General features: G+C 34.8%; 1 protein-coding gene across 8 annotated transcripts in view; it reads right to left on the bottom strand.

Annotated features, from left to right (window-relative positions):
- LOC145295990 (uncharacterized) overlaps window positions 1-17,883 on the bottom strand; it is a 171,961-nt gene that overhangs the window by 27,982 nt on the left and 126,096 nt on the right. For all 8 annotated transcript variants that reach the window (XM_080141959.1, XM_080141957.1, XM_080141956.1 and 5 more), the window contains one exon: window positions 5,842-6,511. In XM_080141959.1, the coding sequence (XP_079998085.1) occupies window positions 5,842-6,491 (650 nt within the window). In that variant the 5' untranslated portion in view covers window positions 6,492-6,511. The remainder of the gene's footprint in view (window positions 1-5,841; window positions 6,512-17,883) is intronic.

The raw sequence follows: 17,883 nt of genomic DNA, 5'->3' as shown, positions 1-17,883 counted from the left end.
GTTAGGATACCTTCATAATGATGATCTTTTTTACAACTGAGGCTCACCAAGAAGCTAAAAGATTACTGTTCAGAGTTGTTTCTTTTACTGATATTGTGCTTCACAGAAGATAGTTCTAGGAAAGAAACTTTGCTCATGGAATTTTCCTTTAATTTTGATGATACTGTAACATGTTTTAATGCACTATTTTCACTTAATTTAAACAGACATTGAGTGATTGATCCATCAACTAATAGAATGATGTAATGTATTTTTACTAAGGGGGGTTGATGATCAGTAATGGTGGAACTTGAGTAGGGTTTAACTATATAAGAAGACGGCTCAACAAGAACTTGTTTACATTAAACTTGAAAATGACCATGATTTAGTCAGCTGAGAAGCAGCCCCACAGTATTGTGTCCAACAGATAGTTCTAGGAAAGAAACTTTGCTCATGGAATTTTCCTTTAATTTTGATGATATTGTAACACTCACATGTTTTGATGTACTATTTTCACTTGATGTGAATAGACAAAGGTTAGCACTGAGTGATTAATCCAACGACTGATAGAATGATGTGTAGTTTTACTTGGTAGGTGTCACCATTTATCAAGGCTTAGAGGCTACTCGAGAATAAGTGTTAGATAACAGAGATGTTCGGTAATAGTAAAAATTGGGTAGGATTTTATTATTTACATGAACGGCTTAACAAGCACTTGTTTACATTAGACTTGAAAACGACCATGTTGTAGTCAACTGTGAAGCAGCCTCACGGTATTGTGTTCTAAAAACGGGCAGTTCTTGGAAAGAAACTTTGTTCATGGAATTTTTGTTTAGTTTTAGGCACAGACAGAGTAAGGAAAATTGTTGATAATGGTTGTAGGTAGATGAGTATTTGTATCCAACGTTTTACAGGAATGTGTGTGTGGGGTGATGATAGAGTAAAACTCAGTCAAGCACCTGCCATGAAAATGAGAATAGAGCAGAGGTAGACTTGCAACATGTCTTCTGGTATGCAGTTTGTTAGACTAGTTCTTTGAAGTATGCTTATGCTAGTGTTTTTTTAAACTTCTTTCAAACAGTTGGAATCAGATCTCACAAGGAATCAAACGTGCTAAGCATGGTTCCGTCCAAATTATCTGCATAGATACAAGTTTTGTAAATATTACTATTAACTGTCTTTAATTTCTTTCCAATAATAATAATAGGTATTTTCTGTTGAATAATTACTCTTCTATAAAGTGGAAGGAGTTCTTTCTGTTTTAAGCATGGAGTCAGTTAGACTATCAGCCAATTATAGTTTCACCAGTACCCTATATACTTACAAAGCCACAATTCGCCCATGCATTCGCTCTGCTCTATTCTTGTTTTTTTTTATGGCAGGTGCTCGACTGAGCTTCACTCTATGCCTCCCCCACTCATTCGTGTAAAATGTTGACAACACACTTGTCTAGTTATAACCACTTTCAACAATTTTCCTTACTTTCTTTTTTGTACATAATATTCTTGCCACATTTGGAATGGTGCATCAACCACTAGTCTCTCACTCTTGGACAGAGTAAATAAAAAAAAGAGTCTCAAATCTAATAGGTTCAGCACTATCGGTCAAGCTCCAACCCCTGTCCCATCGCTGCAATGTTGCATCACTGTATCTGTTTTAAGTATAATGTGCTCTGATAAACTTGTGCCCCTCTGATGTACATACACTCGACTAACCCGACAAGCAGCAAAATCCTACCCCTTCATTGTTGCGGCTCCTAGATGCTGGAAAGTCTTCTACTCTAATAGTTTCTTCCCTCAGGCTGCCAGACTTTGGAATTCCCTCCCTGTTTTCTGCTTCTCTGGCTGTACTAACCTGCAGAAGTTTAAATGTAATGTGAACAAACATCTCGTTGCTCAACTCCCCACGGTCCTCTATTAGACACGATCCCTAAATTGTAGTCCCTTACGTTCCAAGTGAACACATGCATTGTTTGGAATGAAAGAGTAAAAAAAATGCATTTTAAGGATATTAATTTTAAAGTTCTCTTAAGGGCGGAGTTAACAAAAACAGTTTCCTTCCCATTTCAAGGATTTTGTTTTGAGTGTGTCATGAACAGCCAAGGAGGGTGAGAGAAAGAAAATACTTTATTGACGCCTTAATTTTCTGCTATGACTCCAACTCTAACCAGAAACTGGTGCGGATTCATTCCACATCTGGCAAATTTATGGGATTCTTCTTATATTTTCCGTCGATTCTTCTACAATATTTTCAAATTTGGTCATTTTTACTTTGTTTATATATGTGATTAATCTTTGTCAAATAAAAGTGAAACCTTGCCAGTAACGGTTGAGGACAGGCGTTGCATGGATAGAAATGATATTAGAATGATACAATGGATGTATAACGTGACTTTTTAAAGATAAGCACAGATCTGTTAATCTTAAAGAAAGATTAAATCTGGATGAATAAAGATATGTATGTAGGGTACGAGACTTTGATGATATGGCCGTATTGAAAGAATGGATGAGAGTTCTTGGGTTACTCGATGTAGTACAGTTGAGGTAGCAGGTTCAGTTCACAAAAGGTAAAAAAAATATATAAGTGATAAGGATGGTTTGGGGAGTATGGTATGGCCTAGATTTCTTCATAGTAGTAGAATAGTGCTATATAAATGGAAGAAAAAAGAGATATATAGTCAACACGCATGCGTAAAAGATATGCACCGTTAAGAAGAAGAAGAGTAGTGAGAGAAGACTGCTAGAAAGAGGCAGTGAGGAGACAAAAGAGTTGAAAGATGACAGAGTTGGAAACCACAGAGAAGTTGGCAGACGATAGGCCAATGGAGAAAATGTAGAAAGTTCCGCTGTGTCTCCAAGTGAGACGACCAAAGGATACAAAAGAAGAAATAAAGAAGAGAGAATAAGAAGAAATAAACAAACAAAAAAATTGCTTTTTAGCCAGCGACAATAATGTTGAGGGACGAACAACGAATTGAATTGATACTGCAGGAGATTGTTAGGAAATAGGTCGAACATAAGAAAGAAATATGTTAAATCATATTGTAGACACGTTTTACCGTAAGTGAGGGCCAGCTGATCGGATCTGCGTGTAAGTCACCTGATCAGGTTAGCTGGAGTCAGTGAGTTGGGTTTTGGACGTTAAGAAGAGCAGATGGCTTAACAGGTCGTCCCCTCCCCTTCACTGGGCGGGAGGATGCTGACGTGTGTGAAAATAAGACCTTGAAGTAACCATGCAAGCAAAGATATTCACTTTCCATTCTTCTGCGATCAACACCTGGAAGGTGAATAAAAAAACTATATAAAACCAACCATCGTCTTGGAGTGAATGAATATTCGTCCAAAACAGGTTTCTAGTCTCCCCTCCAAGAACAAGATGAATTCCAGGTGGACAAGATCAACGACGCATGGAGTTAAGGTATGTCCAAAATACATGTACCACACACACACACACACACACACACACACACACACACACACACACACAACTGCATATGAACAATTAGATATGAATATATCACAAATAGCAACATTTAGACGATCATACAACGGTACCCCTTTTATGATACCAACAACACAACAGGATGAGAAGAATACAAATAAAGAGGCAAAATGTATCAACACAAATTTGATATAAAGTTGGATGGCAAATATGAAATAAATTGCAAAGGGAATGAATCAAATAAAAGGAGGCATAACTAGAATCGAAGAAATAACGAACGGTTAAAACCCCACATACATAAAAGTAAAGAACTGTGGGCTTACCTCTTTTCTTTTCATTCTTTCATATGTCGACTAACTGATATTTTGTTTTGTTTTAATTTTTTGCTTGATATACTCTCTGCTTGACATTACTAGACAATTAACATAAGATTTTTCATTCCCATAATTTTGTTTTTTTTTTCTTTCTTTTCTTCTCCGTTATTTTTTGTTTTGTAAATAAAGTTGGTTTCGGAATTTTTAAATTCATGTTTGCTTTTCTGTTTTCCTTTTCGTCTGTCTACTTCACAATTGGAAGAGTTTTCACCGTCTCCTTGTGTTCGTCATATGTATCGAACCCAAAGGGACCTTTTCTTTTTAATTTATTCTTTTTTTATAATTGTAACAAGAGAAAAGGAGAAAAATAAGGATCTGGCCAGAAATAGTTTAGTTTGAAAGTCAACTTTTTAAAGCCGTCTAATACATGTCAACATGTGAAATAGATGTCAAACAGATGATGATGATGATGATGATGATAAGTGATCACTGCAGCTGTCTATTCTAAATCTATGTTAGTGAGTGTAAACGGGTTTTAATCTCCCTCCAAACTTTCCAGATTCACCCATCTTTGGACTTCATTGAAAGAAGAGTTTGCTTAATAAGAGACAAGAAGTTGAGGCCATATTCTTGTTGTGTCAATGTGTGTGTGTGTGGAGGGGGGGGGTGCAGTACTTTTAATTTGAGTGTTGTCTAGAGGTATGAGATGTTATGGTGAGGTGTGTGCTTTTGCTTGTGAGATGAGTGCAGTGGATGGTTTTGGCAGGCTAAAACAGATGGCAGTATCGAGTCCATATGTGCTCTTTGGTTTGGGTGTATCTGGGTGAGAAATGGCGGCCTGTAACTCCTAGCTAGTGTTTTTAAATAGATCAATGAGGACTAGTTTGTTGCTGTTTTTGCTCTGGCTGATCCTGTTGTTGTTGGCCTTTTTGCTGGGATCATATTGTAGTATCCGTATTGCTACATCGGTTTTGTCCTCCGTCAGTGAGAGAAAAATCCCCTAGACAGAGGCAATTTTTATTTTTGTCCCAATTCAAAATGCTTCTTTTGGGGAGTGGTGGTGGTGGGGGGTGGAGGGGCTAGAATTTCCTAACATTGAAAATCAAACGTATCTCATTTTACCTCTGTAGAAAAGCATAGGAACCCTGTTGTTGTCTTTTTGTTGTTGTTGTCGTTGTTGTTGTTGTTGTTGTTGTTGTTGTTGACGTCGCGTTTAATGTTTTCAAACCAGATGATTTCAATCATTTTCTTCTAGCTTCTTATTTGTGCATCTATGTAAAATAATACTATATCTCTTTCAGGTTTGTAGTCGTCATTCAACATGAGGACTTTGTGGGACTGAGACAGTGCATAGTGAACCATCACCCAGCTCTTTCCCACCACCTTCCAACTGTTCTCCTCTTCATATTATTTGGATTCTTGGGACTACTGTTTTCATCTTGAGTATTATTTTCATAACGTTTCGGTCAGTGTAATTTCAGACCTTCTTCAGGTGTATCTTGTCAAACGATGGAATCTACACAAAATTTTGAACAGGGTAGCATGCTATTGTTCTGTTATTCATGACTGGGTAGAAGTCCTAAGTAATTTGCAATTTTACCAAGTACCTTACCCACTATACCACACGTCGGTTGCATCAACCAAAATGTTGTGAAAATAGCAGTGAAGATGAAAACAGTATTTCGAAGAATCCAAATAATAGAAATAATCAATCCTTATCTCAAAAATTCAGAAACATATATATATTTTTTTTTACAAGGGAATCATCACTTATCAAGGCCCAGAGGCCACTCGAGGATAAGAGTTAAGGATATTCTCTTCTTATATCTTTACTTTTCCCATGCATGGGCTTCTTTACAGAGGGGTCATCAGAACCATTGAGACCTCTTTCTCAAGGCATATCATAGTGAGACGATCAAACTTACCACAATGCCAACTCACTGGTTTTAGTTCAGAAACAACAAAAGATATTTTACATTGTGGGAAACATAAATGTCTGTAATTATTAATTCTGACTCAACGGGTCATAGGTACATCTCGTTAAGTATAAAAGAAGGAAAAAGTTTTTAAAATTTAAGAAGATAGGAAAAGTGAGAATTAAAATTACCTTTTCCGGCTGGAGAGATTGTATTTTGGCATCGGAGTAACAATGCTGGCCATGGACAGACAGTCGGCTGAAGTCAAACAAGTATCAATGGATTTGTTTCGACAAAGCGAGACGCTTCCATTCCGTCTTTGGCTTTTGCTTCCCGTTTGTATCACAGACCCTTTCCTGCTTCCGAGAGTTTTCTTTTGAGTCTTTGTAGAACATTGGTCGTCATGCGTTTTTTGGCTTCCATTTTTTTCACTCGGAACCTCGTGGGCAGGGACTTCTGTTTTAGTGATGTCCACCATTTGCGATGTGGAATCCAGGCTGTCAGAAAAGCTAGAATTGGACAGACTGGTACTTTTTTTCAGAGATGACAATTGTACGTCTTCTTTGGGCTGTTCTATTGGACTGACGGTAACCACATTTTCTTCAGAAACTTCCTCGGCAATGTACGAGTTCTCAGAAGCCTGGCTACTTTTAACACTATGCTCTTCATCTGTGGCCGAATGATGTTGAGCACTTTCTGGTTCGGGATTATCGTCTTTGTTACTTTCTGATTCAGTGCTCGTCGTCGTTCGTAATTTAGTCATCTTGCTTGCGTTTATAACTGTTTCCTCTGCAAGTTTCATTATATCTATGTCGCCATCTCTTGGGACGACTTCTTCCATTATATATCTCACCCGACTCTCTGGAAAAAAAAAAAAGAATAGAAAAATTTGTTTCAATTAAAAAGTGACAAATATAAAAATAAATCGCGAGGAAAATTATAGAAATACAAAAAAAAAACATAAATAAGAAAAGGTCACAAATAAAAAATGGACATAAGTGCACTTCAACTCGCCAGAAATATTTTTTTTTGTTTTCATTTTCGAAAGAGTTATACTAGTGGAAAGGGAAGACAATTTAATATTACTGTTATTTTAGTTAATTAAAGAAAGTTATCTTTTTTCTATAACAGAAAAGTTATATAAAAACATACATTCCAAAAACATACATTTTATTTTGCATTATAGGTATTTTCACTGAAATTTACATATTTTATATACGATTCGTGTTGTACTTACAAGATTATGATAAATATATTCATATTTAAGACACAAAAAACGTCAATTAGTATAAATTATCGATGTTTGAAAACTTTTACTGCTGCTTTGTACTTTGTGCTTTGTATATACTGAAGAGCATATATTACGTACGTGTCTAAATCCATGCATCGTCTAGTGATATAAAATGTTCTTCTAATGAATGTGTGTATATAGAATGTGTATACGTTCGTGTTTACGTGTCAAAGTCATCTATTTGATGTGTGTATATACGTGCGTAAATCTAGTTTTTCTACTGTTCGTTGAATTGATGCGTGTATAAAACTTATGACAGTGTTGATATATTGACAGATACAGTTTAACAACGGACATGTAACATTTGCAACAGAAAAGGACAAATAACAGTCTCTGTGGTTTTTTTCATCGGCCAATGGAGATACATATCTGGTCCATCTTTGGTTTTTATTTGACGGACCCTCGGAAAAGTTGCACGATCGGAAGATTCGCACAACTCAAAGTCTTCGGGGGTTTTTTGGGTTTTTTTTATTACATTTTCACCCCAAACAAGGCATATTGCCACTTTGATGTAGAGGGCTACTATCCAGGGGTACTATGTAGAGAGTTTAGCAGCAAGATGTCTGTTCACATTACACTTGAACTTCTGCATATCAGTACAGTTGGGGAAGCAGGAAACCGGAAGAGAATTCCAAAGTTCTGCCATTCTAGGGAAGAAGCTATTAGAGTAAAAGGCTTTCTTACACCTAGGAATCTCAACTGTGTAGGGATGGGACTTCGCTGCTTGTTGGGTTTGGCGGGGATATTTTCATCGAGGGGGAACAAGTGCTTGTAGTTCGTCAAAGCATCCACCATTAAAATACTTGTAAAACAGGCAGAGGGATGTAACATTTCGTCGGTGGGACAGTTTAGATGACAATTCAGGACCTACTAGGTTGGCTACTCTCTTTTGGACCCTGTCCAGGAGTGAGAGACTAGTAGCAGATGCACCAGCCCAAATGTGACAGAAGTACTCCATACATGGGCGAATGGTGGCTTTGTAGAGGTACAGGATACTTTCAGGCGTAACTTCCTAGCATGATAGAGAGAGCCCACCTTCTTTGCAGCAGCCTTAGCAATGATCTCAATGTATCTATTCCAACTCATGTTTCCTGTGAACGTTAAGCCAAGGAGCTTGAACGAAGTGCTCTCAGGTAAAATATATCTAGCTATAGTTATTGGTGGTTGGTAAGGGTTCATGTAATTATTAAAGGAAACAAGCTTTGTCTTGGCAGCGTTGAACGTTACCATCGATTTATGACCCCATTCCACTACAGACTGAAGATCTTCCTCTAGAGATTCGGCCATTACCTTAGATAAGTGCTCATTTGTTTTCCCCACATGCCTGCTATAGAGTGTGGTGTCGTCGGCAAATAAATCCATCTCCGAGACAATTTTATCAGGTAAGTCATTTATGAATATCAGAAATAATAAAGGTCCAAGGATCGATCACTGAGGCACACCCGCATTTATATCAAATTTTTTGGACATACGCCCATCGAGGACAACCTGGATTCTTCTCTCATTTAAGAAGGATCTAATTATGCTAAGCATTCGTCCAGTAATACCACAGGATTTTATTTTCATGAGAAGACCATCGTGCCATACCCTGTCAAAAGCCTTAGATATATCTAGGGCTACTGCCCTCCCCTCCCCTGCCTTATCGAGTGCTTGGTATAAACGTTCAGAGACTACAGTTAGTTGGTTGTATTTATAGCAGCTTTATTTAGCGAATGTTTGCCCCATTGGAAAGCTGCAACGCTGGTTCTAGACTATCGCCATTTCTGATTCCTTTTACTAGGAGTTATCATTGTCCATGGACCGTCTTTCTCCCTCTCTCGACTCTGACTCGATTCCCTCTCCCGACTCTTGACTAAACAATAATACATGTTTTTCAAGCTACCCTAAGTCTACATTACTTTAAGTGACCTCTCGGTCAGACTACGTCAGACTCTAGAGATCAAACCTATTTTTAAATTATTATTTGTGTTCTAACATTCTTTTCTATTAAAACATCTTGACAAATAATTTTATCTGTAAATATTTATTTCGTTATGATAACATTCTATCTTTACAAATATCATAACGATCATAATAATGCTCGACTAGCACATCTTTCAGCATTGCCCTACTAATATCTAACAATACGGTTCCGAGTGCCGGTTATTGATAAAGGAAGCAAAAACTTAAAACATGTTTGAATTACTTTTGTAGGGTGTCTATTTACTTCTTTCATGCCTGCGTATATAGATGAAGATTATGGTACCTGGTTAACGGATACGGGGTAATCAGGGGTATTTTGTAAACCTAAAACCAGAATCCAAACCTATTTCGGTAATGAACAGCTTGGAGAAATTCTTTGGTAAAAGCTACCAAAACTTATGACAGGTAAAGAAGACGTTAAACAAATGACGATGATTATCATAATGATAGTGATGAGCATGAAAATGATGACGACGACGATGATGATGACGACGACGATGATGATGATGAATTTTTCATTAAATCCTCTGCATTTTCTTAAAACATAAGACAGAAGGATGTTCAATATTACAACATATATTGTAGAGAAGGAGGAGACATTGTTTGACCTTGAGAGGCATAGTCATTGTTGTGTACTATCGAAAGTAAATTTGTCGTTTATAATAATGATAACAAGAATGCAAGCCAGCTGGATTATGCCAAGTTTATTGGAAATATTGCAAAATGCAAAAGAACAAAAACAAGCTTGCATTGCAATGCGTATCGATTTTTTGTGCCTTTCGGTGGATTTGTTTAGTTTCCCCTTAAAGGACAAGAAATACTGTTCCAAAATAGACCAGTTCTTTTGAACACATTTCATTTTTAACAGTTGAATGTATTTAAAAAAAAAAAAAAGAAAAAAAAGAAGACTTTTGAAGAAAATAACGGAAAAGCAAGCAGTAAGGTTACCAGTTTTTCTCTTAACAAATTAAACTTTTTTTTTTCTTAATGACTGATTTTCACGTTACGTTGAAAACTTATTGCGAAATAAATGATTTGATTTTTGAAAACAAGACTTCTCTCTCCCCCTCTCCTCGTCTCTCTCTCTCTGTAAATCTATCTATCTTTTTTAAAATGAAAATCGTTCCAAACAAGGCATGAAGCCACTTAATGTACAGAGCTACAAAATACTACTTCAACGTCCAAAACTAATCAATGATAAGTGTTAGGTGAGTAGATTTCGAACCCTGAAAACAAAAATTCTTCTCCCTTTGTCAGAAACTTAGCTCATGAAATATGAGGACTAAAAGATAAAATCAGTATCCATCTCATATATATATATATATATATATATATATATATATATATATATATATATATATATATACACACACATACATACATACATATGTGTGTGTGTGTGTGTGTGTGTGTGTGTGTGTGTGTGTGTGTGTGTGTGTGTGTGTGTGTGTGTGTGATAGTTGAATGTCAAAAAACAACATATATTTGCACCAACCTAATATATATATAAGTAAAAATGACCTCTTTAATATTTTAGATTAACTAGAAGAATATCTGTTTTAGGACGGGTATAAACAATATTTATAGCACTGATTTTTAAGTTCAATTTTGGGGGAGAGCGGGGGTCGTAGTTTCAGGGGCACTCTCACTAAATGGTTAAGTTTATTCCCCAAATAATATGTCCTTAGAATTAAAATTCTCTTAAATAACGAGTTATAATTAAAATTCTCTTAATTAATGAATTTATCATTGTGAATTATACAATACATATAGTAAGTAACGCCTTATATTTTTAGTTTTAACTCAAAAAGTTTAAGAGCTGAGTGGTACCATTAAAACAAGCGACCTTTTGTGCTTCAGAATTTATTTTTCTACATAGTCAACACCATTCTGAAAGCATTGTTTCAAAAGTAAAGCCTCCTGTTTTGTTTTTTTTAAACTCAAAAAGTTGAAAAGCTATGAAGACAATGAACAACCTTTTGTTCTCCAAAATTAAATTTTCTACATAGTCACCACTAAACTCAATGCACTTTTGGCAGAAATTCAATGACGCATCTCTGCTTTTGATGCACGTCCATGATGGGCGTTGCTTTCTTAGAGTCTCACATCGTCAATATCTGCAACAGAGAGATGGATATTTCAAGTCAAGAATGCATGAGTTCATTTATCATAACAATGCAATTTGCAATCCCCTTTTGATCCATTTGGGCAGAATAAAAAGAAAACATTACTTTTGGAATGGCCTTTGTAGAGAGAGAGAGAGAGAGAGAGAGAGAGAGAGAGAGAGAGAGAGAGAGAGAGAGAGATACATTACAGAAAAGAATAGACACCCAGAGAAACAGTTTATTTCAATAAACATATAATTTATAGAACAAAATAAAAAATAAATGGTCACAAATTTAATAACTAATATTTGCTTGACATTCCCTTTGCTAGGGCCCTTCTAGGCATCACATTGATCAGTTGTCGGATATCATCTTGAGGAATTTCTTGCCATGTCTAATGTAATAATGCTAAAAGTTTAGGCTTAGAAGATGGCTTCATTATCTTTTTGCAAACGTTTCGGTCTAATATGCCCCAAAAGTTTTCAGTTGGGTTCATATCTAGTGACTGATATCGCCATGAAAGTTTATTGATCCCATTTTGGCTCAACCAATGTTTTGTCGCCCTGGCAGAATCACAAGGAGCTCTGTCTTCCATAAATAGAGAATTAACTTGGTTCATTTTACCACTTGAGAATATTGATAGGAGTCCTTCATGTAATATTGAAACATATTTAGCAAAATTGATGCTTCCTTCGCACTCCACCAGGTCTGAGCGATTATCACTCCAAATTGCACCTCATAACATGAGCAATAAACCCTCGTTTCAGCGTTGACTGCAGTCTTTTTAAGTCAAACTCTTGCTAAGGGAGCCTCCAAACCCATACGCTTCCACTGTTGGGAAATAATGCAAATTGTGACTCATCAGAGAAAATGACATCGGTCCAAAAGGTCATAGATCTCTTCACCTCCTCACAAGCCCAATCTTTTCTGTGCTTGATATTGGCAGAATGAAGAAGAGGTTTCTTTCTTGCAGCTCTACCATAGTAACCAGCTTGTGAAGATACCTGACAGCTGTTCTGAGACTGACACCAGCTTGTGTTGCTATGTCAGAGGCTTTGCACCGAGGATCCTCTTCAACATTTCTTTTCACAAGATGCAAGGTTCTTTCAGAAAGATGACCTAGATGAGGTTTTGTGCACTCTTTGTCCTCTCTTGTGAATTGTATGATCACTCTATTAATAGTAGAAAGATTTATTGAAAAATTTCTTGCTATTTTGCGTTAACTAAAATCATCTTCATTTTTACCCATGATTCGACATTGTAGAAATTCTGATGTTCCTTTGGTTCAAAGCATGCTTCAATATTGTTAGATGCCATTTTAATGAGATTAAGTTATTTCAGCACTATTCTTATCTGTAGATATAAATAAGCATATATAAATATTAGGAAAAATATTTATCTTAGTGCGTATTCTTTTCTGTCATGTCTGCGTATATATATATATTTTATAACTTACTAACTAGTTCTACCTACATACTGAACACTTTTGAAGTAAATACTTAAAGTTTACGCATAAATTTATACTTTCGTATATTAATTTTATGTGAGTAAATGAAGTAGTTATATATATATATATATATATATATATATATATATATATATATATATATATATATATAATTATTTTTTTTTTTTTTACTATAATAATTAAATACCTACAGACACTAGTGTTTCATCCTTTCGGGATTCTTCAGTGCAGGGTGTCACGATTACTACCAGTCGAACGATTCGAACCCCGCGACACGAGACATCTCTGGCTCGATTAGCGGAGGCCGTATCCATTCGGCTACCATTAATCATGTGAAATAGCGTTGAATTTTAAACATTTTAATTTAAATGTTCATTACGTCAGACAGACAGTGATCAAATCGTTATACGATGATCTACGCATAAGAGCTAAATTGACCGACTTTTTAATTCAACAGAAAGTGCTCAACGATAAGAAACGTATTTCTTAAAGGGGCTGTCATAATTTTTTTTTTTTTTTTTTACTATAATAATTAAATACCTACAGACACTAGTGTTTCATCCTTTTGGGATTCTTCAGTGCAGGGTGTCACGATTACTACCAGTCGAACGATTCGAACCCCGCGACACGAGACATCTCTGGCTCGATTAGCGGAGGCCGTATCAATTCGGCTACCATTAATCATGTGAAATAGCGTTGAATTTTAAACATTTTAATTTAAATGTTCATTACGTCAGACAGACAGTGATCAAATCGTTATACGATGATCTACGCATAAGAGCTAAATTGACCGACTTTTTAATTCAACAGAAAGTGCTCAACGATAAGAGACGTATTTCTTATATATATATATATATATATATATATATATATATATATATATATATATATGTTTTATTTTTTTATTATCGTTTTATCTGTTTGGCTACCTATGTTCAGATGTTGGACCATGTTTACGATCCAACATCCTCGTCAGGCCTCGCAGACGGTAATAAAAAAAAAAACATATTTGCTCTGCAATAGTATTGAGCACTCTCTTCAAGTTTTTACTAATTACCAGTTTTACAAAATATATATATATAAATATATATATATATATATATATATATATATATATATATATATATATTGTGTGTGTATTTAGGCAACATTCTTTCATTTAAGGAAACATTGTTAAATATAAGAAAAAAAAATTTTTCAATTTTTCTAAGTATGTATATATGTTTATATTTATTATTTTCTAGGTATAAGAATTGGAAATGTGAGATATATTTAGTATAAGTTATTTTCATGCAAAAAGATCAAAGTGAAAATTCAGCTACCTCTGATGTTTTTAAAATTTTAACAACAGTCATTACACACCAATTAATAAAAATTCAACAAATTCTCTTTGGAATATTTTAAAGGGTTTTTAGAAAAACAACATCACATTTGAACATTTACATTAAATTTGACTCATAGTCATTAGACATCAATTCAGATTTCGTGAAATTCAATTTCTTCGCCTTAGGCAGTTTCTAGAATCAAAATCATATACTGGATTTGGATCACAATCAGAATAAGGAGTCTAGACAAAGTTTGGTAGCATTATATATTTTGGAGGAGGAGTGAGGATTTTATCTCTGATTATCATCTTTAAAGTGAGATTTTTTTTGTTTTGTTCTTCTCCTTTTTCTTAATTACCTTTCTTCCTTTTTGCTTTTCTTTTTTTGAATATTGTGCCTGTTTTTGTTTTATTAATAGTTGATCGTCTCTGAAGAGCATACAAATAAATCAAAGGCAATATTTTTCATTATGGGGTTGCAAATTTTTTTTTTATTTCAATAGTGTATATATATATATATATATATATATAGAGAGAGAGAGAGAGAGAGAGGTAGAGAGAGAGAGGGGTAGAGGTAGAGAGGGAGGGAGGGAGAGAGAGAAAGCATCTGTTATTTCAAAAGTAAAACCACTTTTTTTTTGTAATGAGAAAGTCGATAAAACAACGCTGAGAAATAAAAGAGATAAAATTCCTTGCCAAAAGTTTGACTAGTTCTTCCTTTTGTTTTGATTTCAGTGCCAATAATCTGTTGGCAAAGTTGGTTCAACAAAAATGAACAACCTTTACAATTGCAAAATACGTTCACCGTTTGTTCTGATTCCCGTTTTTAAATGGTTCTCTATTTATTTAAATTGATTGAATGCGAAAAGTGGAAGAAAATCAAACGTGTCGCTTGGAACTCCACGAAAACTTAAGAAATCATGGTTAGATCAATTTTTTGTTACGATGAAGAAATTCAACAACGCATGTGTGCACATGAATTAGTTGAACTGAAGAAATGGGAAATTAAGAAAAAAAAACAATAAAAATGATAGACGGCGGTACTTGTACAGTTTAATGAAGACATTAAAAAATGAAAATAGCGAAAAAAAGTTATATATAATTTGATCGAGTATTTTTTTTTTTTGTTGTTGCTTTTTTTTTTTTACAGCGGAAAAACATTTTTATGACAGCGCGCTGGAGGCAGCCATGGTTGGAGTTTTAGAAGACACCACGGAGAGATAACTCTGTCTAAAGCGGCGACACCCCCTCCCCATCTTAAATACTAGCTTTTCTTATTAAAAATTGAAACATGGCTACCTTTTGATAGGTATCATAAGAAATTGTTTTTCGCTGTAAAAAAAAAAAATACTTGATAAATTAAGTGAATTTTTTTCGGAGAAATGCATTCCATAACGTATACAGACAATATAACTTTTTTTTTGTTGCTATTTTCATTTTTTAATGTCTTGATTAAACTATACAAGTACCTAGACGACAAATAAAACATGACATGTCAAGGAAGGTTAGCGATCTAGTTAGGTACCAAAAAAATGTGGGGACTTATGTTTGATTGTGATTGTTTATAAAGTTTTGGAAATTTTCTATATTTTAAAAAACATTTTTATCGAAACATCCTATATGTACTCATATGAAGAACTTCCTGTGTCAATGAAATATTTTTTATAAACGTTTGACCCAATCATAAAACAAATCAAAGCTCTTCATAAAAAACTAATGGAGCACTTTTCGATAGTTGAGAGTGTTTATGCAAACATTGAGATTTCATTTACTCATGATCACGCCTGACAAGCGAATGTTTATAATCGCTGACTGTCGACTAGAACAGGCTGATGTAATCACCATATTTACTATAAGTCCGATTACTTTCCAATTCTTCAGGATTCATCGTCGGGATAAATTAATCTAACTGGTTTTGAACAATTTATATAGTTTATAAATTTTTTTTTTTTCTCATTGGTTAATTATTTTATTTATCTTTTTTTCCAAAGTACTCAGACTTATGATAAATACGGTGATTACATGAGCCAGTTCCCATCAGAAGTGAAGACTGTTATTTGGAAGTTGGAAAGGATCGAAAATAGAATTAATAGACAAAAAACGTTTATTTTATTTAATGGTATATATATGTGTAGATGTATATAGTTTTGTATTAGTATATTCTGGAACATGTGTGTATATGAACATGTAAGCATATGTGAGCATTTGAATTTGAAGTGTATGCCTGTTTCAGAATTTGTATGGACGAATATTATATATATATATATATATATATATATATATATATATATATATATATATATATATATATATATATACATATCTCTTAAAGAGTACATATTTGTGTATAGATTTATGTATATGTGTGCACACGTCCAGACAAACGTGTATATATAAATATATACAGAGAAAGCAAACAAGTGCAACAGCAGAAAAAAATGCAACTTGCGCACCTCAGACTTATTATATCTAAGGATAATTTGCTAAACAAAAGATAGGAAATTCTACAAAACTGTCTTCACCGAAATAGGTATATGCTCTCCCATTTCAAATTTAGCTAAACGATGTAGTAATTGAGTAAAATTGAAAATTGATTTAATGGTGAAAACACTTAGAAAAATAGGGCTAATGTTAATGGGAATTGGAATTATTATTCATTGCAGATTTGACTTAAAATGGTGGATTTGCACTCCTTGAACAATTGGGAAATTATACAATTAATTGTTTCCGTGTCTTAAATAGCGTGGTAATTATGTTATGCCGATTAGAACACTTAGGGCACTTGTCGATTTTTTAGTTGACGTCTGCGTATGTTCGTAGGAAACGTCAGTTTTTGGTCTGTTTTACAACAACTTACATGCTATGCGTCTATAGAAATTGGATGTTACCATGCTCAATTTAATTGTTTCGTCCAGCAGTTACTACAGTCTAAATGAAGTCCTCATTTTTCATCTTCAATAAGTAGCCACAATAACAGTTATCCATAAAGAAGGGGCTCGAAAAGGAGATATACAACATTATTAAACCATATTCTGTGGGTGTATAATTTGTTCTGTTTATGCTAAGAATAACACTTGATTTAATATTAATAACATACGGGCTTAAAACAATCATGCAAAAAAAACTCTCTCTCTCTCTCTCTCTCTCTCTCTCTCTCTCTCTCTCTCTTACTGTGCTCTGGCAATGGTCAAATAAAGAGCATGCTGTCTGTTTCATAATTGATCATGTTAATTCAGTCGAACCAGCCAAAAAGTAATTCTCATTCCTAGACGGTCACCAGGATCAGTATTCAAAAATGACCCTAACTGAAGAAGTGAAATGGAACAAATACATTGAGCATATTGCTAAGGCTGTTGCAAAGAAGGCGTGCTACATCTACTGTGCTAGAAAATTACTCACATCCGAGAGTATCTCATATATCAACAAAGCCACAATTCGTCCATGCATACTTCTGTGCTGGTGTTTCTAATACTAGTCTCTTCCTTTTAGATCCAAAAGAGAATCTAGTAGGTCTTGAATCTAGTAGGTCTTGAATCTAGTAGGCCTTGAATCTAGTAGGTCTTGAATCTAGTAGGTTTTGAATCTAGTAGGCCTTGAATCTAGTAGGTCTTGAATCTAGTAGGCCTTGAATCTAGTAGGTCTTGAATCTAGTAGGCCTTGAATCTAGTAGGTCTTGAATCTAGTAGGCCTTGAATCTAGTAGGCCTTGAATCTAGTAGGTCTTGAATCTAGTAGGTCTTGAATCTAGTAGGTCTTGAATCTAGTAGGCCTTGAATCTAGTAGGCCTTGAATCTAGTAGGTCTTGAATCTAGTAGGTCTTGAATCTAGTAGGCCTTGAATCTAGTAGGTTTTGAATCTAATAGGCCTTGAATCTAGCAGGCCTTGAATCTAGTAGGCCTTGCACTGTCAGCCAAACTCCAACCTATGTCCCATCACCAAAATTTTTTACAAGTACTTTAACAGAATGTACTCTGATGAATTCATAGCATTTTTGTCCTCTCGATGTATATACTCCCAATTAGCAGCAAAATCCCACCTTTTTGCTGTTGGAATTCCCTAGATGCCGAAAAGCCTTCTACTCTAA

This window comes from Euprymna scolopes, chromosome 16, assembly GCF_053919585.1.
Source record: "Euprymna scolopes isolate OS-2025 chromosome 16, ASM5391958v1, whole genome shotgun sequence".
In the NCBI taxonomy this organism is placed as follows: Eukaryota; Metazoa; Mollusca; class Cephalopoda; order Sepiida; family Sepiolidae; genus Euprymna; species Euprymna scolopes.
This window is presented reverse-complemented; position numbering and strand designations above follow the sequence as displayed.